Raw genomic sequence first — 23743 nt, forward strand, 5'->3', positions numbered from 1 at the left:
CGGGATCATGATACGCGCCATGTCGATGCCCCTAGAAACCATGAAGTTACATAGGGACTGCAAGAAAAAAAATCTTACAAGGTCCAACCGATCGATGGTTATGGCTTGCCATGCGGAAGGTTGCGAATCTGGGTACTCATCTACTAACCTTCCGGGATTCTACCATCACTAACTTCGTCAAATGGATTGGGCAAACCATGGCTCGCGACACTGTTGGCGAAACAGATGCCTTCTTCCTGGACAAGAGTACAACTTTGCTCCCATTGGCAATATGGGGTGATCTACTCCACCTGTGCCCCATAGCCGCCCACACTCCCTTCGATTTTTCTGTCGACGCCAAAGAAACTTTGAGGCTAGGGAGCCTTTTCTGCGAGTTTGCGCCAGACGACTCCGAATACAATGTCATCAGATGCATGAAGCCAATCTGGTCCGTCGACTACGCTGCATGTACGAGCGATATGTACGGTCAGAGCACAAAGCATCGAGCGCCCCCATTCGACGCCCAGTATCGACGCGTGCTACCACGCTGTGTGAAAACAGATGTCACGCGCAGTACTAAAACGATCATATATGAGCTAAAAGCGAGGCACTATTCAGATGGAGGAACAGAGGGCACCTTGTATATCATAAGTACATGGTTAAACGAGTTGTATACTGCGGTACTTGATGGTAACACAGAAAAGTTCTGGGATCTGATCGATTTGGAAAAGAAATGGGAAGGAGAAGGCAGGACCACCTTAGGAGGCACAGAATAGAAGAGGATTGACGATGTTCATGCGCCCGCGCAAGAAAAGAGTCGAGTGCGAGGATTGAAGGGCTTACCCAAGAAGTGGGGAGCTGGGTGCTTGGCTGAAGAATGTTATTTTGGAGGAATATCTAGGCGATGAACCATCGCGTGGAACCGCCGACGGACCAAAGCAGTCGTCGAAAACCATAGTCATGCGTAGCATTCGTATGCACCCATGTCGCCATTATCGTGAGGCAGATGGTCCCGGAGGCAGAAATGAGTAGAAACATTCCTACTGATTATGGATTGAGGCTAGTTCATTGCCGTGATCTGCTTGGCGTAATTTACATGAAGTCCACCACCGAGCTATACACGAATCAGCCAAAGCTAGGTGCCATAGATATAATTGTATAGACCTCTCCTGCTTCGTCACATGCATATATAAACATGATTTAGTCGATGAGTCTGTCAAATCCCAACCATATTGCAAGTCTTTGTGCGGGATACCGCTTGCAGGCCCTCTCTTACCTGCTTGTACCGTTTACAGTGGAGGCTCCAGGTAATCAACATGAAAATATTGAAGATTCTTGTGAGAAACGTTGAGACTACCTTTACCTTGCTTTGAAAGCTAATCAATACCCACTCCCTGGCTATATCACTTTCTCTGGGAGACCAACACTCGGACACTCGGTAACTTTGGTAGCCCCAACCTCCGAGATGAAGAGACACGCAGACAACTTCGATAAACAACCCCAAGGAAACAAGAAGCCTCGCCATGAAAGCGACCACATAGGAGCTTCTGTACCGGTCTTCCCGCAAATGGTGAAGGCCTTATGTCAAGTCTGTGTTACGACACGAAAGCCAGAAATGATGGAATTCATTGGTCAGATCAAGAACAAAGACATCGAAGACACTCGTAAGGGACTGTGTCTCTTAACAGACGAAGACAATATCCGCACATGGCGAAGTGGTTTCAGAGCCTTACTTGACTGTGGCGACATCGTCGAGCAAGCAAGCAAGTTCATGAAGAAGATACCCAAGAAAACTCAAAAACATGTGTAAGAATGCCATGGAGAAGCATGAAAAGACCATGCACCAAGGTATGAATAAAACCCAACCATCAACCACGTTACATTAACACAGTCCAGACCGCGATGGGAGTGAGCAGGGTATCCCTTCCCTAGATCCAAAGATTTTCGTAGGGGAGACGATAATGGCCAACATGAAGCCACCAAAAGAAAACGTGAGGTGGGAACCCGGAGCGTGGGCGTTGAATTGGTCAGATTTGAACTCTACACAGGAGCAACAACTGGTAGATCAGATGAAGCTTCGACTGTCTCCGGAGGGACGCAGCATGCTCGATATCACTATGGTGAAAGACATGTGTGAGATAATCGCTCGGAACAAGACTCGGAACAAGCAGGCCAATGGCGATACGGATACTACAACACAAGATGCGGACATGGAGGCAGAGAAGGATTGAGATGATGCTGCAGACGGAGATGCCACAGGATGCGATGAAGCAAGGTGGCACGATATATGGCAATGACCATGCGAATCCCAAGGAAGTGGCAGCTGCTCGACAATGCGAGATAGCACGGCCACAGTGCGAACCAAAAGTTTTGAAATTCTGCTTCTATCGGTTGACGATTTCTTCGTAGACTAGTTTGGTTAGATCAGTGGACCCTGACAGAGAATTGAATTTGCAACCTTCCCTATACCATGATCGCTAAGACATTATCGGTCATGCCACTGAAGAATGCTAGCGAAGTCTCGAACCGTATCAACCACCACACGAGATTTCGTCAAAGCTTCGCCAGGCTGAGTCCAAGACACCCACCAGTGTTGCTTTGGTACATGGTAACCTACTTGATTGTATCTCACTAGTTCCGACCGCTGATGCCGTAGACGTAGATAGGTTGCGAGAACTTATACCAGTCTTTTTGCAGAAGTGCATCCATGGGATATATAAAGCCTTCTGCGGAGGATGTTTAGAACGAACCTAAACGCAGCGCCTTAGACCACTCGGCCATCGCTTTCCCTCCCCACTCATTGCAACACACTCACGCACGCCTACATGCAACCTACCGAGCCCCATCAAATACGAACAGACTGTCCATTTCAAACCCACCCTCTCTCGTTACGAGATGTGGAGATGAAGACCAGCAGCCCATCATGACCGAACTAGTGTTAGCGCAAAAGCCGGTTTTCTTGGCTTCTTCTGCATACCGTACATACAGTGCACCGATCAGGGGAGTGCTGTAGATCGATTTAATGCACGTGGGTGGGGTACATGGAGATTTTGAGATTGCGATTATGCATTGTAGATGATCTTTGTACTACGTGGAAGTTTAGTAAGGGGGTAGGGTGGTGGTGCTAAGGCACGCTACGAACATGTCATGTGATGCGGGATGTGTGGTTGTGGCGATATCTGGATCGAGTGGTGGTGTGATGTGGTGTATGCAGCCATGGCATTTGCGATAAGAGGGGTGTGGTATCGAATAAGAAAAGAAATTGCCTCAGAAGTCTTGTGGTGATAGACGTAAAATGGCATTGGTTCCAAGGGTTTTTCATTCTGCTCATTAGATCGTATGTAAAAATGGTATACCTGCAAGCGTTCATGACCCCAGAGCACCATTTGCCGCCCCCAAGCTTTTTTGCGCAAACCTCGCTCTCAGCGCCATAGGCATGTGTGGTATAAGTAAACGCCTTATGCAAAAACCGCGCTTGCGTTCATGACCAAAACACACCAGATATCCACAAACAAGGTCGTAACCCAACCCTTTCATACACCCCGCTATATCATTTTCTCCACCCAACTACAGCCATCCACTCATCTTCTTCGTCTGCTGTGTCCGCGCTTTCTTCCGGATTTGCCCCTCATTCTGCTGCTGAAACTCCTTGATCTCGGTGCTATACTTGTGATACTCGGCGACGCAGTATTCCACCAAGCCCTGCACATCCTCGACGAAGCCCTCGGGCCCGCGCTTGGCAACCCAGAAGCCCAGGCCGATGATGGCGCCCCAGAAAACCAGGCGGAAGGCCAGTTGCACCCAAAACATGACGGCGCGGTAGAGCATGTTCAGCATCATGAGGCTGATGTAGAAGATGGCGAGGAGCGCGAGCACGGTGGCGACATCGGGTTGTGTGACGACTTTTGTGAGGAGCGGGGTGAGATGCTCGGCGAGGGTGCGCTGGATGCCAAAGGCTGTGGTGATTATTTGGAGGAGCGGGTTCGCGAAGGATGGGGGAAGGAGCCGTGGGAGGAGGGCTGCGTAATCTATTGAAAGCCGTTAGTAATGCACATGTTCGCGTCTGTATTGAGAGTGCACACCTTGTACAAAGTCCATTTTGGGCGGTTTGCGATGGAAAAGCTGGTGCTGAGGTCGTGTGCCAGACGCGATGTGACGAGACGGGACGCGTTGCGGGGAGATGGTTCGTGTGCAGAAGGCGTCGCCACACTACCTATCAAATACTCAAACAGTCAATATGTCACAATGTGCAACAAACAAATATCAAAGCGTTTTGTTCTGTTCTTTGACTTGCAGTGCGGTGACAGCTGTCCACGTAGTCAATTCAACCACCGCGGTGAGAAGAAAGCGCGTGCCCCACAAAAACCCTTTCACCCTGCAGCTCAACCGCTACAAAGCCCACATGTCAGCTGCACGTCATGGCGGACAGAGAATGGAAAGCGCTCTCTCTTAGTCACGTGGGTAGGTACGGAAAATAAAACACACAATAACTATAGCTAACACCAAACGAAAGCAAGGGAGGAATATCCACCGACCCTGCATCGTTGTGCGAGTCGGTCTCACATGCAGCGGGGTATTCCTGGCCTGCAAATGCGGTCAACTAGCGGCACCACCGCTGTTCTGCGGCTCCCGCGCGAGGTCGCGCAATCGGCATGAATCGCGTCCCGTTCGGTTTCGATAGTCGTCCATGTGGAGTCTCGGGTGGTGGAGATTGCGGGCGAGAGAGAACGAGAGAGTTTCACATGCACATGCTGGTAACAGTATTAGAAATCCTGGGGTGAGCAACTGGCGGTGTGTGTCACCCACAGCACATGACGTGAACCCGTCGAGAGAGGGTCCATGCTGCAGATGGGTCCGTGTTACCATCATGGACGGTGCCTTGCAGCACGTATTGCGCAATTGGGAACACAAAGAAAGAGGGCATGATTGTCGTGGGTCAATGTTGTATTTCTTCACTATCCTATGCTAACGTCCTATGTCATGCTTCCATCCTCCATGTGTCACACACTCGTCCTCCTCGTGCATCCTTGGGCACGGAATCCTGAACAAAAAGAAAAGGCTCAAGGCCCATGTAGTGACACTAAGGTCTGGTATCATAAGTGCAAAGCTCTGCCAAACGCCCAAATATAAATCATGTGTAGTCGTAAAGTATGTATGCGAAGTGAAGGTCGCAAAAGTAAAGTGCTGACTGGTACAAGACGTGGTGCATGGTGGTACAGACACCTGTCAGACCGCACCACTCAGTTGAAGTCGAGTCAAGGTAATTAGAGCTCAGAGCCAGCGTTCGCTCTTCTGCTGTGTGCCGTACTCTGCTTCAAAGTTGAATTTAAAGGACGAAGCCTCGGATAAGGAAGGATAGTGGATCAATGGTGACCTGTGCGAGCATGTCGAACCGCGGTGGAAGTCGGTTGGTGGGGAGCTGGGAGAGTAAGGCGTGGGTGGTCGGTCTGCAATAGATGAGGACATGCTGGACTTCCTGCGTACTCGGTCCGGTACTCGTATCGAGCTGGTGGGTGACTTCATCGAGATGTTGTCTGTCAAGGATGGTGTTCGTGGAGGGAACTCGTATGTGCTGAGCTCCTTCTCAAAGTCGGTGTTGATTCTGGGGGATATGCGATCTCGTGTGAGGGCTGGCTGGGTTGGTCGGATGCCGTACTTTTCCGGTCGTTGTGCGTATTGGCTTGGTCTTCGCCATGATTCAAACTCGGCGTCGTCTAGTGGTGTGGCTGCTCGTAGGGAGAAACCCCTCATCCGTCTTTGAGATCTCTTCCAGCAAAATAGTAGGGTAACGGCAACACCGGTGACGACGAGGGTGCCTACGACGGCGCCAAGAATGGCCCAGACTTTTGTTTGTTGGTCCATGATGGGGTATTTGTAACTGTGTTTAATGTCGGCGATGGTGGATGCTGTAGTTGGCCAGTTTGTAGAGGACGAGTTCAAGGCAATATATTAAAGAAAGACGGTCCTCAAATCAAGACCATACTGGCAGCGGCTGGTGCGGCTACTTCCTCGAGTGGCGGTGGACGAAACGTTGGTCGTAGTCTTGAGTCCACTTCTGTCGGGAGTGAACCTGGAAGGGCACCACGGATAAAGTAGTTGCGAGATAAGCGGGGGGGTCATGCGTGTACCGATCCACAGCACCCGGGCAGGGAATGATGGTATGCTGCTAGCGGCACGGAAAGACAGAACAAAGAATGAGGGTTTGGTAGGGGCTACGATGGCGCAGTGAGCGAGGAGAGTGATGTGGGTTATAGATATCTCGCAAGCTTGGCCCAAGGCAACATGCAGGTACGAGGACGTGCCTAGTGGTGGGGTGCGAAGTTTACTAGTAGGGCAGAGACTTATGGAAATATCGGTGAGTTGTGCACTAAAGTCAACCCTGGTGGGCTAATTTGGACAAGCTTGGAACCACGGCCGTTGACGATGGCGCAAACTCCTAGAGAGGCAGTTCCGCCGCGGCTGGTGCAGGGGCCAGGACAGTGCCGACCATTACTGCTATGCCAGCACCAGGCCGTGGCGTCGTCAAGGTCAGCAAACTGGCCGCCTTTTTGACAGCACACGGAGGCCTTGCGACGAATGCGCGGGCAGAAGTCGCCAAAGCCCAGGGCAGACTGACACTGGAGGCTTGAACAGCGGTGCAAAAGCACGCCTCGTCCTGCACAACTGTCAGCTGTACTATCCGTTTTCTTCTTTGTTTTTCTGGTTGTCCTTGCATCAGCGAGGGTGGTCGGAAACTTGGCTTCGCTTGCAGACGGCGTCGATCCACCATCTCCAACGAGTCTCGTGACCCACCTCTGCCCACCACATGCAGGCACTGGCCAATCCCGACACGGCCTCTAGGTGCGTCCCGCAATCGCTTCCTTGAAGCTTCTGTCCCCTCGCCCGCCCAGTGCGCTTATGTGCTGCTCTGCGGTCACAAGTCCATATCTCACCCATGGTGTCGGGGGAGGAGAAGAGCACGTCTCCATAGTAGCGCCATGGTCTGGTCCGAAGAGTGCAGCAATACGAGCTACACGCCGAGCGTTCCTGACGTCCCTGACGTTCCTGACTACAGTATCGCGCAACCCTGCAGCCGAGTGTCTTGTCTTGCAGCAGACCGGACATGGCTCGCACCGACAGGTTCCATGGCTTGAACGGTTGCTTGGTCACCAGCTCGCCAGCTCACCCATTGCCCATTATCTCGGATGCCTCACCAAGGGGCCATTTTCTGTACCAGCCAATGGCGCTCCTGGAACCCTCACCGGATCCACCTGAAACACACATCATCTCTGCCTCTCAAGCTGGGCGACGACATCAAGTACCGTCCGCCGTAAGCTGAGCAACACGCCTGGGGCTTGCAATTTGCTGCACTACCACATGCGACTAGCCGTAGCCCACATAGTAGCGCATCATCTGGGCACGTCTATCCAGCTAGCTGCATGCGTCAAGAAGTCGAGAAACTCTCCGAACGTGGATACTATCGCCTTCGCCGATACTCGCATCATTATCGCATGTGGCAGACGAGCCAGAGGCTCCCAGAGACGGCCACGAGCTGAATCCCGCAGTCCAGACACGCTAAAACTGCTGCATCTTCAAAACCCCCCTTACCTGCCCAGCAACTTGTAACAATTCCAGCATGGGAAAAAATCACCGCTATGAAAACCGGGTCTTCCTTTCCGCACTCTTGATCTTCGTGCACGCCCCGTAGCCGAAATGATCACTTAGCAAGTTGATAATAGCAGGCACCATCCCTAACCAGCATGCCGCTCGCCGCTCGCCGCTCGACCTTCACTCCTGAAAGAACAAACCGGCAGGCATGTCCGAATAACATCGGCAAGGCTATACAAGGGCTCGATGACGGCTACTATTCAATCAAGTGCATTCTTGATTCCAAGAGTAGTAGTGTCGACGCGCCTTTGCCGCTCATACCGAATACGACCACGGTACCTGCATGTATGTAGCCTTCGCACTCGTTCTCCGGCTAATATGTCATGTCTGCACGTGGATGTCGAGACGACGCTATGACGGCGCATATAGCGGAGAGTTTGTAAAAGTGTCTGTGCAAACATCAAAGACTCTTTGAACGTCAAAAGACGTTTGGGTGAGCTGAGATTGTGCGTGTGGTGCGCAATAATGCAACGCTGACGTAGTGGTTACTTGCTCACATGTCCTGATCAACTGCGGGGAGGAGAGAAGGTGCGATTCAGGTGGTAACTCTCGGTCGGACCAAAGCAGAAGGTGCCAAGAAGTCGGCCTTTGAAACAATGTGCAGCGAACAATCTTTGCTCCACCAATGAGCTCCTACAAGTACCGTGTATCCACCCCCTGCCCCAGTCCTCAGCCGAAGAAAGCGGCACAGAGCCACAACTCCAGCACCATCATCGTGTCATAAACTCCTGAAATCGCTTTCGCAACGAGAGTCATCGGCCGTCCATGATGTACGCGAGCCCGGATCGAGCTCGGTGATAAACGAGATGGGGCCATGGTCATGACTGTATTGAGATGAACATGGCCGCATCACCACCTCGAACGAGTAGCAGACCCGGCACCATACAGCCTCGTCGCCCATCGCATGCCCCCTAAACGAAGAAAACCGGATATCTAAGATTAAAAACCTCCTAGAACCTGCATCGGCACTCATCATATCCGGAGTATAAGTAATTGTATGATTGTAGCACCCATGGTCTTACAATACCCTCATGCCCGGCTCAAACTACCTGTCCTCAACGGCCGGTCAGAGCTGCCGCATGGCCGTTATGTCGGTACTCTACCGTTGTCCGTCTGTATATTATAGACATGGTACTGGAAATACGATTGGCCCATGATATGCAGTTGCGAAAACTCCTTCATTCCCGTGCAGCAACGGGGTTTTCTAAACCCGGAATTTTCGGCTGCATGTACACGTGGTGGTGCACTTGGGTCAAGAAGAGCGGATGATGACGGGAGCCGGTGTTTGCAGTCACCTGAGCTTTGCCACATGGCGTTCGCATACAGCGAACCGTGGACACCACCTCACACCTCGTACAGCTTGCGTGCGGCCTCATTGGTCTCCTATTATACCCGTCTGCTGCACCTCTCCACATTCCATCATGGCACGACTCGTGAGACAAGTTGAACGTCCAACTTTGAGGGTAAATGAGTCAGATGGCAACCATGACCTTTTGTGATATTAGCTTGCGACCCTGATATTTATTTTCCTAATCATCGGTCCAAGTTGCGACCGTTGTCCCTGCTAGACTTCCCGCGCCGCGAATCCTGCCTCGTAGAATGCTTATCGTGGGGGCGCTTAGCTGTATGCAGGGTACGTCATGGTATAGTGCTTCTACTATATCTTATCCATGATGCTTAGAATAGCTCAATATAGAAAACCCTCACTTCGCTTCTGCGGGATTGCGGCAACGCCGTGCATTACATGTGCATGCTCATGATTTCTAACTGCGTGGTTTATACAATCTTTCAAATTGCTTGCTGTCGTACGTACTCTGACAATACTATATCGGTTCCAAGCCATGTTCTACGGAAAGCTGAAGTTTGGTTCCGCTTCACACAGGCCGCACGGGAGTACCCCTGGCGGGGTCCGGGGCGGCTACAAGGACGGGATCGGTCTACCTTTGCAAAAACATCTCCCCATAACCATGTAAACCCAAGTATCCCCAAAAAACCGTCCCCACCATAACACCCTCCAAACTATTGACCGATCATTAACCGGCTCCATGCCAGATACCCACCTGCTCCCGCCTATCTGACCCTCCTGGCACTTGCTTATCGTCAACCGAGCGCGCCCTGATTCGCCCCGTGACCACCTACCGCCGATAGTGACGTTATTGCCAACCACCATCAAGGTAAAAAGGTAGCTTGGAATAGGATACACAACTCAATAACCCGTCTTTTGCACATGATCCGACCTTCATGATAGTATGGAGTAGCCAACCCCGACTTTCCACCACGCCACGCCACGCCACGCCACTTGCCCACCGGCCTTGGTCACCATCTCCGCACTTGCGCGTCTACGTACGTGTGTGTGTGTGTGTGTGTGCCTGTCTGCAGCGTTGCGTTGTACTGATTAGATTTGTCAACCGAGGGACAGAGCCAAACCTACTCTACTCTGCCCCCGGGGTAAAAGTCTATTCAAGCCGCTAGCGAGACGGGGCCGATATCGTACCAAACAATGGTAGGAACTGCTGACTCTTTTGGTCGGCGGGTCATGCATGCAAGCCATTGTGCTTATCGCGTGAATGAGATTTAGGGTTTTGGTGTATGCACCGTGGTGGATGGCGTTGTTCGTCTTGCAGGTGTGGATTGCATGCGAAGCAAGCGAAGGAAGTCTAGAATGGGGACTTAATGGAGTTGCGTGCGTATGGCGTGTGTAGTTTGCGGCTGGAGAGCAACTACATGATCAGGATGGAAAGCCAAGATCAGGTACGCACGTATGCGTCGTGTTCTTGCCTCTTTGGTGCTCCGGACGACCGTCTTCGCACAAAGCGTACGCCGAACTTTGAAGTAGAGCTATAAAAATATCGTTCCCTTTCGAGCCCAACAGTACGGAGATCGTCGTCATCTGACGCGTCCCAAGAAACAGGAATTCAACATTCCCCCAAGTTCCAAGCGCCGTTTTGCCTCGTTCAGGTACACGAACTCTCCAGTTCCCTGATCTGCATCGCCGCCGCGAACTGCTTCGTACGCGACAATGTCCCAATTTAAACTTCTCACTAAGCACATCCCACCCCACCTGGGCGCCACCAACCAAAACACGCGCAGAACAGACGCCTTGACCGTCTCAAACCCGCAGTTTCTCGGGTGTCTCTGCTGTAAACAAACTTCTCGCATAAATGTATGCAGTTCACAGTTCATCACTTTTATCTTGCCTTGCTCCACCCGTAGCACAGATCTCAGCATCAACCAACCCAACCCCGAACGAAATCAGGGACGGGCTCGGTCCGTTGCCGGCGCTGATCTGCACCACAATCATGCGCTGTTTCAAAACACAAAGGCTCCAGGTGTCTAAACTACAATCCTTCTGTTTCGAGGGCCATCAAATCAGAATCAGGCAGGGAAGAGGGCATACGTACGCAGTTAGTCGGTCAGTCAGGCAGTCCATCTGTAAATCATCATCAATCATGTGACGCTCACACATACCGTATTCGTATCCATTCTATTCCTGTATACACGTCATATTGCCAACTGACTGACGATGCCTGATACTGATACGGAAAGTAAGCAATCATACCCAAGACCTGATACCTGACCAAGCATACCAATACAGTAAGTAAGCGCACTTGATACCCAACCAAGCATACCGATGCAGTAAGTATGCCCTTGCTTACCCAACTGATGGAACAACACTGACGGTCTGTCTGTCCATCACTTACCCTATCCGGCTCTGTTCGCAAGCGGGAACAAATCAAGTAATACACGTGGGACGTGCTTACTCTGCTTACTGGCAACGGAAAGGAAAATGCCGTGCCAGGCAAACACGTAAGTAATACGACCAGCGACAGACGAGGGTGATGGGTAAGCGAGGGGCTCAGCCCTACCCTTGGTTATGTGGTAGCGTGGTGGTAAAGTTTCTCCGTGTCACCGCTGGGTGGGATGGGGGTGGTGAGAGTGGAGGCTCTGTTGGTCTGTGTGGCCTACTGCTAAGTTTGCGGACACCATGCACTCTGGATGTAGACGGAGGCTGAAGAAACTTCACGATGCTGAAGAGCTTTGTTTTACATCTGATAATGTGACCGCGATTCGAAACAACCCATCACAGTAGCTATCGAAAGCTCATGAGCACAAAGGGTACTTTCCCCCGGGTTTGATAATTCCGTTCTAGCTTTTATTACATACTTAACAGACCGCATTTCTTACCTCCAAAGATGCCGAAACCAATACAACCGTGACCTAAACCAAGCTCAACTTGACCTTTCTCTTCCCAGTGCTCTCCTCCAACTCATCCGTAATCCTAACAGTAACCTTTTCGAACAACTCAATGCTCCTCTTAACATCGCCCTTGACACTAAGCACATAGTTCTCCGCATCAAAGTCGGCTTCTGGCTCAGGCGTAGCCAGATCTCTCAAGCGAATCAGACTCTCGATACCAAATCGTGGTACAAAGACCACGAAACCATTTGAGAAAATCTTCATAACAAACCCCTCTTCGTTGATATCCTTGCCCTTTAGCGCTTGGCCGACGTAGTACTCGATGGAAGCGCGACCAGCCTGCTGAGCATTGCGATGGCGCACGTTGATGTTCTTGCAGACAGCTTCAAGCTTGGCTTTGGACTGCAGACTGGGGTCTAGTTGTTCGTATTCGATTGCGGCGGCGAGCTGGCGATGGGCTTCAAGATCGGCGTAACGACGGATGGGCGATGTGAAATGTGTGTAGATTTCACTCGCGAGACCGTAATGTCTGAACTCGGGGTAGGCTTGTGTACCCGCGCAAAAGTACTCGGCGGACATCATACATCGCGTTGCCATTATTCGGACGAGAGTGTTGAAGAAGGGATTGCCGGGATCTACACACTTGTCGAGAGAGTCGGCCAAAGCCTTGGAACTATCGGTCTTGAGCTCCATTCCCTTCTTGACCTTGAGCTGGTTGTCAAGCTCTTCAAAGTTTGTCTTTGGTGGTGCGGCGTGGCGCCGCAATAGAGCGGTTTGTGGGAAGGCTTCGTAATTCTTTGCGGCGACGCTGATATTGGCGAGCAACATGAACTCTTCTACGAGCGAGTTGGTGTCGAGGTGTTTCTTGGTCTCAACATCTACTGGGTCTGAGGTTTCGGATTCAGTGCGAACCTTGACTTCTGGCGATGAAAGATTGAGGGCTCCTGCATCCATTCGTTTTTGCTTCAGCTTTTTGGAAAGCATAAGTAACGTCCGCATGCCTTTGGTAAGATCATCTTGCTGTGAGTTATCGTTTATCCGAATTTGAGCTTGTTCGTAGCTGAATGCTTCTCTTGATCGGATAACCGATTTTGTAAAGTGTGATGAAACGATGTCCGCATCTTCGGTGACCTCCCAGAGCACAGAGAAGGCATAGCGCTCGACATACGGCTTCAGCGAGCAAAGGTCTGTTCCAAGAAGCATGGGCAACATGTCTATACGCTTGTCGACAAGGTAAACAGTCGTTCCACGCTGGCTAGCTTCCTTGTCCATGGCATTATTCGGCTTGACAAAATGTGACACGTCCGCAATGTGAACGCCGACCTGGTAGTTGCCGTTCGGTAATTTGTGGGCGTGTAGAGCATCATCAATATCGACGCAGCCGACAGGGTCGATAGAGCAGACCAGAAGATCGCGAAGGTCTCGGCGTCCCTTCCATCCAGGGTCATCCATGCTAGCAGGCACTTTCCAGTCGTGGCCTTCAGCAGGTAGACAATCCAAGACTGTCTTTGGGAAAGGCTTGTACTGCACGTCCCACTCCAAAAGTAGTGCCTCAGTCTCTGCGCCTTTGGATTCAAGCTCGCCAAGTGATCGTACAAAGTGGCCAACTGGGTATCGGGAGTCGCGATCCCACGAGTCGATGGTTGCCAAGACACGCTGACCGAGAAGCTCACCAGCTTGTCGTGTCCGTATGCGAATTTTGGGGATACGCTTGTCCATGGGAACCAGGAAAACCGTCTGTTGCTGTCTGCTCGATTTGGACGAAGAGCGAACAGAATCGCGGTCGATGTGACCCACATATTGTCTCCAGTTACGCTTGATGATACCTACGACGCGAGCAGTAGGTTGAGGCCTGCCTTCTGCGCTTTGTCCATGAACCTTCTTGACCTCTTCTTGTAGTGCTTTTTGCTCCCTCTCGGGAATGACAGTCTCTCCCTCTTCGGCCTCAGCATTGTCGTTCTTGTTCACAGTCTCCTCCTCGATGATCTTGGTGGATGGTGCTTTCCACTGATCTTTAGGAAGTACTTCAACAACTACTACATCGCCAGAGACGGCGCGATTACTATTCTCGCGGCCTAGGATGAGGAGTGACTTGTCGAAAGAGGGTACATGAACGGAACCCTCGAGATAGTTGTATGGCGAGACGTTGAAAATGCCCTGATGTAAAGTACCAGCTTTTACGCCAGTCATCATCTTGGATACTGTGTAGTGTTCTGGGTAGAAGACTTGGGCCTTTTTAGATCGTACCTCTCGCTGTTCTTGCGCAGCGCTGATCATATCCAGGAGCTCATCCGATTTCTCAAGTCCAGAAACAAAGTCGGATACTGAGTGGACGTTAGTCTTGTCCAAGTGTTCTCGTCTGAACGCTTACACGTCATGCCGGGTATCTGCTCGGCCGCGGCTTTCCGTAGATTGTCCTTGTCATCTGTGATCATGACAACCGTAGGAATCCGGCTCTGCTTCTTGCTGCGTGCTGCGACCGCCTCTTGGATGTGGTGATTATACCACTCTACTGCTTTGCGCACGGCTCGATCATTCCTGTCGTTAATCGTCTCTCCGGGCTCCCGGGCGACATAGGTCTCCACTCGGAACTCGTTGAAGAATACATAAAATCGCTTTCCCTCGTTCTTGGTCAAAGATATCAAACGGTGGTAGAGCGGTAATGAGCGGTTCTTGACTTCCTCTAGGACAGTCTGCAGGACGATGACATCATGGAAGGCAGTTTCGACTTCAAACAGATCCATTCCAGTAAGAAAAGCATTCGTGTCTGGAACGAGATATTGGCCATTTGGGAAGTTGGTTGATCCTGCTGGTGTGTCGGATAGCACGAAAGGTGATACTGAATGGGGTTAGCCTTGCAGTGCACGTGAGATGATTATATCGCACCTTTTTGCGAGTAGTCGGTTGGTGCAATCTCCAGACATGACCTGCACAGATTCGACGAGCACGGAATGTCTTGTCGTAGGTATAGCTCTCTCACGATTTTCTGAACCTTGCCACTCTTTGTGGACCGCACATAGACTTTGCTGGAAAGGTTGGACTGGCCGCGATCGGCAGTCGACCGCTTGAGACTAAAGTACTCCATGTTTACACGGAGCTTGTTGGTTGACAGGGCAAGAGCGTGGCGTGTTGTGCTTGTGAAGGTCTGGCAGATGCCAAGAGGGCAAAAGTGCAAGGGTCGATTTCGAGATGGCACTAGTGAAGCTAGGACCAGATGACGGAGTTTGGGTGGGCCGCAGAGCTCCATTACCCAACATCAGAGCTACAGTACATCGACGACAACAAGGCACCGAAGCCGCCAGCCCATCGTCGCATTACCACATAGCAGAACATTCACCATGTCGTCACTAGACCCACCCACGTACCTCACCTCGATCCAGAATAACATCCGCGCTCGGCCCATATCGTGGGAAGGTGCGGTCCGGGCCAAGACCATCACCGACGAGGACCTCAGGAAGATCAAGTCGATCGACAAGGTGCGCAAGGAGCAGCGCAAGCAGACAATCGAGTCGGACGTGGGTAGCTTTGTCACGCTGCTCGTGGGTGGAAATGGGTCACAGAGCATCTTCGAGGCAGCAGCAAAGCGTCAGGACATCATTCACTACATGCTGGTCCTATTAGGGGATATGATTGACGGTAGGAACATAGGAACCTTTGTATATGCATGGTGAAGCTCACGTGTCTTCAGATATACCTGCCCTCACATCCGCTCTCGTCCAGCACCCAGCACCCTACAAGCCGTTCCTACCGCTTCTGAAAGCTTCATCCAACAATGAAGACCCCGTGCCGCTTCTCACCTCGTCTGTACTGTCCGGGCTACTGTCGCATGCCGTCACACAGACTTCCAAGAGCACTCCCGAGCTCGACGAGGCACTAGCCCAGCTCTTCACCTACCTCTCGACGCTCGCAAAGGCATCCGACGCCGGCCTTCAGGATATCGCGGTTCGCGAATACTCTGCTGTACTTCGTAATACAAAGGCAAGACGCATCTTTTGGAAGCAGAGGAAGGAGACGCTAAGCCCTCTTTTTGATATTCTGCGGGCCGCAGCGGGGTCAGCCAAGGATACCGACTCGACCCTCTACAGCGGCGGTGCCAGTATTCGCAGCACAGCCGATGGCGGGATATCTGGCGGTGTCGGCCTCCAGCTTCTGTACCATGTTCTGCTTGTTATTTGGCAGCTCAGTTTCGAGGGCGAGCTCGTTGGCGACGGCCTTCAAGAGTACGATGCCTTTCCGAGTGACTTAACCGTGCGCTAACATCATCCAGTGAGCACGACATTGTAATTCTGTACACACAGTTGCTCAAGGTGTCACCCAAGGAGAAAACCACTCGCCTCCTCCTTTCCACCCTCCGCAACCTCTTGATCACGAACCGCAGTACCTTACTTCCCACGGCAGTTCTCGCTCGCCTACCTGCCCTTCTTACAAGTCTGAAGTCGCGCCACCTGACTGATGAAGACGCTCTCGAGGACCTCCAGGCACTGACCGAGCTGCTTGAGGAATACACCAAGACGCAGACGACGTTTGATGAGTACGCTGCCGAACTTCACTCGGGTCACCTCCGCTGGTCACCACCTCATCGCAACCCTACTTTCTGGCAAGACAACGCCCGTCGCATTCTAGAAGAGAACAAGGGAGAGCTTCCCCGAAAGCTTGCCGAGATCTTGTCAAAGGACTGGGAAAACGACAAGCAGGTCTTGGCAATTGGTTGCAATGACGTAGCATGCTTAGTGAAAGAAGTGCCCGACAAGCGACAACAACTCGAAAAGCTGGGTCTCAAGGGCAGAGTCATGGAGCTGATGCAAGAAGCAGATGAGAGCGTACGGTGGGAGAGCTTGAGAGCCGTGGGCGAGTGGCTACGATACAGCTTCGAGTCGAAGAGCGAGGTGCCGATCAGGTAATAGTCATGCGATCGATCGCTTTCATCAAGCGTGTGAGTAGTGCTTCCCCTTGTTTGTATTTTCCTCGTCTTTTGTAGTCGGACTGTATCATAAAATGCTGGGCCATTTCTTGCATGCAACAAAATATACAAGTCGAAATCACGTTAGTCTCATCGGCCTTCACCGTCATTGTCGCCATTCCCCTCTTCGATCGCCGTGTCTCACATTCCTTGTACAACGCGACGAATCATCGTGACACACTTCTCGCAAGCATCTCCCTTGTTGTCCTTCCTTTGCAATCGGCCCTGATAGACTGAAAGATCTACCCCCCGCTTTTCGATGCATACTGAGAGTCTGAGACAACCTTACGCCGAACACTAATGCAAACTTGCCTCCGTACTATTGTTATTCGGCCCTGTGCCTGTCTGGATCACCATCGCCATCACTTATCACAATCTGAAAGAGTTATTATCTAGGATCAGGGGGTTTTCGTTATCACAGCTACGCAGAGGAGAAGCTAAGACTGTGCCGGGGTTGATGATTCTTTGTCGTAGGGACTGGGTTTTGTGTGTTCGGTCCGATAGCAATTTACGAAGAACGGCGAGCGGTGAAGTACGAACGGTGGGCATGTGATGTGAGGGGTGGTGAGTTCGCATCAAGGCAGTGTGGCGAGGGTATGCTTGAGGGTGTTGACTCTTTTGGCTTCGGTGGCAAGGCATGGACATGGTAAGTAGATGGTGATGGTGATAGTCATGGTACGGTGGTATTGGGGCAGGCATTGCTTGACATGGGTGATGGACGAGGTTGTTTGCATGTGATGGGCAGAGAGTTTGCAGCGTTGTGCAGTGTAGTGTAGAGTTTGATAAGGCGGCTTGGTTGATCGGGGGATGTCTGTATCGTGTCGTACGGAATGATTTGATAGGTTATATGGCTGGGGTGGTTCTATTACTAGGTAAGTGACACGAGTGGTAGGAGTTGCAGTGTCTTTGGTGATGTATGTGTGTATTGTAGGACTCTCAAACGTGTGTCGGACAGTGACATGCACTCGAAGACATACATGAATACGCTTGGCAGCACTTCTTAGAAAAGAAAGCCAAGATAGACTTGTGTTCCTATTAGGGACATGCTTTTAGTGTTAAGCAATAAGTGCTTTGAGTTCCACTTATCGTAACCCTTGGGTATGTATTTACTGTTTTTGATAGTAGAATGGCGTCTGATTCAACCCGCTAGGTACGTAAAGACAGCCTCTATATAGCTGTGAATATACATAAGTGATATCGATGGTAAGCAGCATATTGTCACTACAGAGTAGGTGGTAGCAATGGAAAAAAGCCATTGAAATGATGCAGCTCCCTATACCTAGGGAGATACTGTTTACTTGTATTGATAATAGGAGTAGAGTAATTTTGTATCTACACTAACACTTACTCTATGCATGTGTACGACCGTAGTAACACTAAGAGCTCAAACACTCATGTGTGATATCGACGAAAAACAACGCGATACAGGGCGTGCGTCCTATATCAAACCCAATCTAAACTCTCTTACATGTGAATCGATATGCTCCCCTCACTTTTACCGACGGATAAGGTTTACATAGACCGACTTCTTTTATCTGGATGTGATATGTAGAACAAACACTGCTCGATATGAGGGAAGGGGGAAGACTAGTAAGAACATAATGTAAATGACAGTTGGTGACTGAAATATCGGTTCAGCATGTGCGAGATTGGTAGAGTTTGCTAGGGAGAGAAAGACTGAAGGGATATAGAGAGTTTGGAAAAACGGACTTCCTGCATATAGCGCGATTGGTCGAGAAGAACATATGGTCAAAGTATTTGATCTTGTAAGACTTCAGTATACATAATAAAAGGGATGCACGTTACAGTGATGAACACGTTAGAGATTGAACTTGCGGTCTCAAGACTACTGCGAGCTGAGTCCAAAGAGTGAAACGAAGCTTGAGTTGAACGCGAGACAATGGACCACGACGAGAATTGCCTACAATAAGAATGCAGTATAAACTATTTCACAGCCCACTTCATTATCATCACATCTCAACGAAGCAAACTCCAGTCCAACATCTGCCCACTCTCCCACTGCAAACACACACCCTCACCCTCAATCCGCACCACACCAACACATACCAAAACAAAACATCCGACATCAATCCCCATCTCATTCAGCCTAATTTCCCATGCCAATCCCTTTAGCTTCCCCTGTATACACGCCACTGCAAGTCTCCATCTCCCCCAACCCAACCAAAACAAAACACTGTGACCTCAAATGTCCCCTCCCATTAATCCAAGCAGTCTATCACGGACACCGGAACCAAACTTTCGAACTAACCTCGGTACTCACACAAAATAACCGAAAATAGACGGCGACATGCAGATAAGCTTGATTACTGGTCCCTGGGTGCAAGTAAACCACCAGCATAGTGCATCCGCGCTCCCACGCGAAGCTTCTATTTTTTGATCCCTCACCGTACTAAGGGTCAGTGGGTGCTATGCAGTACGGGTACCCGTATCAGGGATGCGTGTGCGTGTACCCTTCTGAGTGTGGGTGGGATCCAAGTAGTTCCACTCCTATTCGCTGGTACAGGGACCACGTAGTCCGAGGCATCGTCCAAAATCTACATGCTTTCTCGGGTTCTTTACGTGAATGGTACAAGGGAAACGACGGACGCTGGCGAACAAACAGCGTAAACTTTGGGGTTTCCCATCTGCCGGACTGCGGTGTCGTCGTGATACTTGTGAGCGCCGGATTACTGTTCGTCGGCTCGGGTAGGATAGCTTGGTAGTGAGGGTATTTGGTCTGTGGGATTGGAGGAGTAGAGTTTGGCGGGGCTTGTGCATTTGCATGAACGCTGATGGGGCGTATGTCGTCTGTGGATACCTAGCGATGATCTTTTCTCTTCCCATACTATACCGTGCGTTCGTCTTTTATGCCTGCATATCGGCAACATCGAGCGTGCACAACATGACCCCGACACAATGGCCAGCCCGACCTCCACGCGAGAAACCTTCTCGAAAACCATCGTGTATCACAGTCCAAGTTCTCGGGAGTTTTCTCTTTTTGTTTCACGTTATTTTGCTTCTCTGTATGGCCATTGAGAAAACAACTTCTTTCTCAGCCCCAAGCTGGTGATCTTTCACGCGGAAGTTTTAGAAGAAACGCCACCCTGCGTGTCCACGACCAAAATGATCATCAGAAGCTTCGACGTTTTGAAGATCATTATAGTCAACTAGACATTCAGCGTCAGCGGTACGTGGCGGTAAGGAGCGAACCATTGGCTTGGCAGCCCTACGATTTGCTTTTGCATTCCCTATCCCATTGACTTTGTCTGGTTCCAGGGAAGTATCGATTCCAGAAAGCGAGCGCCATACAGCCCTTGCTATTCGAATGGGTCATAATTCCAAGAGATGACAATGTGATCGTCATGGTGATGCTGTCCGTATCGGCTACAAACTTTACAGGGTCGATTGCTGTGAACCGTTAGCTTGGCTTGCTGTTTTCGTTTTTTTGACATTTGTGGTGTGAACACCATCGCCTACAAGTCACGATAGTCACACACACACACATACGCACGCACGCCATGCGGCTTTTCCACGCGCTAAAGCCGAGCAGAGGTCGGATCATTCTTCTGCCACAGTGGTGTGGCTTGCGCCCGATGCTCTTGACTCGTTTGCAGTGGGGATTCTGGGTAAATGGTCCGAGAGCGGGGAGCACGTGTGGCCAGAAAACACATCATCGTAAAAGGAAAACCCGATCAATCGGCCTGTATTAGTCTCGATCGTGACGTCATGAAGGCGTCAAAATGTGGCTTGGGAATGTGGAAATCATTCTTGATGCAATCGAGTTACGATCTGCAACGACTTCACGATGGTTACACTGGAGACGGTGCACGGTCCTGCCATTGACTAGCAGCAGGGTCAAACTCTATCAGAAGGGCCGGCAAGACGGTGAGGGCGAGTCGAGCTTCTAAGATGACAGCGGCGCCAATTAGCTAGTTGCCGAAGATAAACAATCGAGAGCGCGTAGCCCAGGTTTCATCATGACACGCAAGGAAAGAGCCAAGATGAGGCTTTTCAAGATACGGCACCGCAGACATTCCTTTCCTGGTTTACTGTCAAAGGAATAGTGTTTCGAAGTTTGCAGGTCAGACGACCGTCGCACGAAACCAGACGGTTTTCAACGGTCCAGTGACTTCTGTGTTGGTAGCCGAGGGGCGCAATCGCAAAGTTGGAAGTCGACTATCGTATTCCTAGTCATCGTCATGTTAGCGAAAAATCCATGATTCCATGTGGAAAAGTCTTGGAATTGTTGGCATAGCGTCCATTTGCCCTAAAGCGGTAATAAGCGCCCGACCACACACACGATTCACCGATCTGAACACTAGCACATCATGCCAGGCATACGTACATACAGTAATATGCAGGTGAGTCACAACGCCGTTTGCTGTACGTCTGACCCACCTTTTTCTCGCTGGGTCTAGAAGGACGCAAATCCCAAATACCCAAAAAATTCCATCCTGTCCCATAGCGGTAACTTGCTCGATGCCAGGAGAGCAGCGGGTAAATCTGATGACGGGCGGCGGCGCGCGCGCTCAAAAGAAGCAAACCAACGTCATTCCGAATTGCGGGAACACATGCCAACCATACACCTCGCTCGGACTGAAGCGCAGTGAGTCTGAATGGGCGGGATTTGTTGCCGGCGCGCGGCGATTGCTTGCACATGCTTGCTCCATATCTTAGCAATAGATAATATTGTAGAACTTGACTTGTTTCCGCTGTAACTATCGGTGCAAGTTGGAAGATGAAGGGTTCAGCCACATTACACGTCGATAGCAGACTTGGGGCTACTGCCCGCTGTCGCAAGTCGGAGCCAGACTTTCGCCTTGTACCAAGCAAAAGAAACGACACCAGACTACCAGCGTTGCATAGTTAGTTATCCACCACGCTGTAACTAAACTGCAGGGGGCGGGGATACCATCGTAAACAGGCTGGCAGTTCCGACATGTCATCGTCTTGCAAAAAATGCCACGGTTGCAATCTATCAAACCAAATAGATGCAGGGAGCCTGAGGAAGGGCAATAAGTGCCGAGACACCATTCTACATGAATCTAGTCGAGATTACACTCACGCCCCAGGGGGGATGGCGCAGTGGTAGTGCGCCTGGTTGCTTCTGCTAGCTTGCTCGCAGAGGTTGAAGGTTCGAATCCTTCTCCCCTCACCGCTATAATAATTCTATTATTCTAGCTTTACCAAAAAACATCGAACGGCTCCTTTCGAAACCTGGAAAGTTTTTCACCAATACCCCGCACGCTTAACGCTAGCCGCCGCCGTACAACCGAGCCACAAAGTACCGCCGAGACGAAAATATGCCGCAACTGCCGCTATATACAACAAACGTTCAAGGTCCCATGACTTTTTCCCCTACGAGGTTTTTTTTCAGTCTTAGGAGCACGGGGTTATTATAGCAAAGGGATTGGTCACAAAGGTGGAGATAAACGGGTGTCTATTACAAGGTCTCTCTCTCTTTCCTGTATAGAAGCAAAAAACCCAAACCCCCATAGTCAAACTCGACCAAAGAAACGAAATCCTACGGGTATAGAGGGAAAAAACTAGTCAAACGGCCCTAGGCCACCGTCCTACATAGTCTCTGACTGAAAAAGGACGTTAATGGATACTACTACTACTACTACTACTACACACACGCCCCCACAACCGAATTTCCGGTGTGAAATCAGTTGAGCAAACTCGAATCAGGCCTTTTGCTCCGATACGGCCCACCGCCGTATCCCCAGCTGACACATGTGTCCAACAAACGAACCCGACTATCAGGTTTGCGCGAGTTGCGAAAGGCAACGACGATTTCTAAGCGATTCGTACGGACCCCTGAGCCGGTCTGTCCGCAGCAGTAAAGCGAGTCGAGTCAATGTGGAAAAAAGAAAACGCCAAAGCACAAACATCGGTCAAGACAAGGACGACTTTACATATTATACGGTGACTATGCTTGCCTTAGGCGCCGCGCCACGCCAGCTCGCTTGCCCTCTCTTTCGGTCTCGGAACGGGGTTTAGGATGCTAATCCCAATCCTCCAACGTTGTGGAAAACCAGAAAGAAAAAGACCAGAGCAGACACCGGAGATATAGTTCCGCTCCTGATTCGTGCACCTAGTTCTAAAATGCGTCGGAAAGATGAAAATGAAAAGTACACGGCCGAGAGTACGTTGAGCCGCACCGCGTGCCCGGACGCTCAGCACCCCGATCGCATGTCGTGTAGCCGGAAAAGAAGTACCGGGGTAGAACCGAGAGTGCGCTGACAGGACGAAGACGTCGATTTCTTTTTTCCCAGCCTTAGCATGACAAGTCGACAAAAATCCGCCAATGACATTGACATATTTCATAATTAGTTTATGAAAGCTGGTTATTGTTAATTCGTGGCAAAAAACGAATAGAGACGGCGCCACCACCAAGCGGATATCATGCATCTATACCGAAAGCTTCGCGTATAAGGTTTTCCAATCTTTGCGCGCCCGCAGTATTAGATAACCGAGACCGATACTCAGAAAAGGGCATCGCGCACCGCACCGTCGCCGTCCATCGGCTTCGTTGGTGCGTGCGTCGTGGTCCAGCCCGTCCGTCCGTCCGTCGCGCTCCCGTACCCGACCCTATTCCACACCTGCCATCTAGAGGGTAAGTAGCACGACCCATGTACCATAATCCATACCATAATCCATAGACCTAAATTTGGCGGCTTGTCCGCAATGCTTAGACTAGAGAGGAGTGGTAGCGAAGGTGCGTGGTGCTAATGTTGATCAATATGGGGTCAGGGCAGCAGATCGTACAAAGCAAAAGTCCCTTGACCGTGGTGGGTGGGTGCAAAGACTCTGGAGTGCAGATCTTGAGGACGCGCCACCGTTCCACGTTGCGGTACGGGCTTTGTTACGGACCCTTGTGCTGTCGTGCATGTCATAGCTAAGCTCAGTGATTGTATCCTTGATTTGATGAAGCGTCACTTTGAACCGACGAGAGAT

The 23743-nt window shown here is 50.7% G+C and overlaps 9 protein-coding genes across 9 annotated transcripts; 5 read left to right on the plus strand and 4 right to left on the minus strand.

Moving 5' to 3' along the window:
• Positions 1-197: 197 nt before the first annotated feature.
• On the plus strand, positions 198-755 carry PtrM4_007390 (uncharacterized protein; the record flags this gene model as incomplete). Its single annotated transcript, XM_001930729.1, has 1 exon — positions 198-755. The coding sequence occupies one exon, from the start codon at positions 198-200 to the stop codon at positions 753-755; it is 558 nt and encodes a 185-aa protein (XP_001930764.1).
• Positions 756-1781: 1026 nt separating this feature from the next.
• PtrM4_007400 (uncharacterized protein) lies at positions 1782-2210 on the plus strand (the record flags this gene model as incomplete). Its single annotated transcript, XM_001930730.2, has 2 exons — positions 1782-1827; positions 1876-2210. 2 exons carry the CDS (start codon positions 1782-1784, stop codon positions 2208-2210), a joined length of 381 nt encoding a protein of 126 aa, XP_001930765.2.
• A 1336-nt stretch (positions 2211-3546) lies between these two features.
• On the minus strand, positions 3547-4077 carry PtrM4_007410 (Apq12 domain containing protein; the record flags this gene model as incomplete). Its single annotated transcript, XM_001930731.2, has 2 exons — positions 3547-4007; positions 4062-4077. 2 exons carry the CDS (start codon positions 4075-4077, stop codon positions 3547-3549), a joined length of 477 nt encoding a protein of 158 aa, XP_001930766.1.
• A 1173-nt stretch (positions 4078-5250) lies between these two features.
• On the minus strand, positions 5251-5841 carry PtrM4_007420 (uncharacterized protein; the record flags this gene model as incomplete). The annotated part of the gene is made up of 1 exon (XM_001930732.2): positions 5251-5841. One exon carries the CDS (start codon positions 5839-5841, stop codon positions 5251-5253), a length of 591 nt encoding a protein of 196 aa, XP_001930767.1.
• Positions 5842-6476: 635 nt separating this feature from the next.
• PtrM4_007430 (uncharacterized protein) lies at positions 6477-6608 on the plus strand (the record flags this gene model as incomplete). Its single annotated transcript, XM_066102840.1, has 1 exon — positions 6477-6608. The coding sequence occupies one exon, from the start codon at positions 6477-6479 to the stop codon at positions 6606-6608; it is 132 nt and encodes a 43-aa protein (XP_065965042.1).
• A 4037-nt stretch (positions 6609-10645) lies between these two features.
• On the plus strand, positions 10646-10963 carry PtrM4_007440 (uncharacterized protein; the record flags this gene model as incomplete). Its single annotated transcript, XM_066102841.1, has 1 exon — positions 10646-10963. The coding sequence occupies one exon, from the start codon at positions 10646-10648 to the stop codon at positions 10961-10963; it is 318 nt and encodes a 105-aa protein (XP_065965043.1).
• An 881-nt stretch (positions 10964-11844) lies between these two features.
• On the minus strand, positions 11845-14908 carry PtrM4_007450 (ribonuclease R; the record flags this gene model as incomplete). The annotated part of the gene is made up of 3 exons (XM_001930734.2): positions 11845-14147; positions 14195-14662; positions 14710-14908. The coding sequence occupies 3 exons, from the start codon at positions 14906-14908 to the stop codon at positions 11845-11847; spliced, it is 2970 nt and encodes a 989-aa protein (XP_001930769.2).
• Positions 14909-15161: 253 nt separating this feature from the next.
• PtrM4_007460 (VMA13, Vacuolar H+-ATPase V1 sector, subunit H) lies at positions 15162-16724 on the plus strand (the record flags this gene model as incomplete). Its single annotated transcript, XM_001930735.2, has 3 exons — positions 15162-15459; positions 15512-16043; positions 16091-16724. The coding sequence occupies 3 exons, from the start codon at positions 15162-15164 to the stop codon at positions 16722-16724; spliced, it is 1464 nt and encodes a 487-aa protein (XP_001930770.1).
• Positions 16725-20009: 3285 nt separating this feature from the next.
• PtrM4_007470 (uncharacterized protein) lies at positions 20010-20147 on the minus strand (the record flags this gene model as incomplete). The annotated part of the gene is made up of 1 exon (XM_066102842.1): positions 20010-20147. One exon carries the CDS (start codon positions 20145-20147, stop codon positions 20010-20012), a length of 138 nt encoding a protein of 45 aa, XP_065965044.1.
• Positions 20148-23743: the final 3596 nt, after the last annotated feature.

The sequence above is a fragment of the Pyrenophora tritici-repentis genome, chromosome 1, assembly GCF_003171515.1.
Source record: "Pyrenophora tritici-repentis strain M4 chromosome 1, whole genome shotgun sequence".
NCBI lineage: Eukaryota > Fungi > Ascomycota > Dothideomycetes > Pleosporales > Pleosporaceae > Pyrenophora > Pyrenophora tritici-repentis.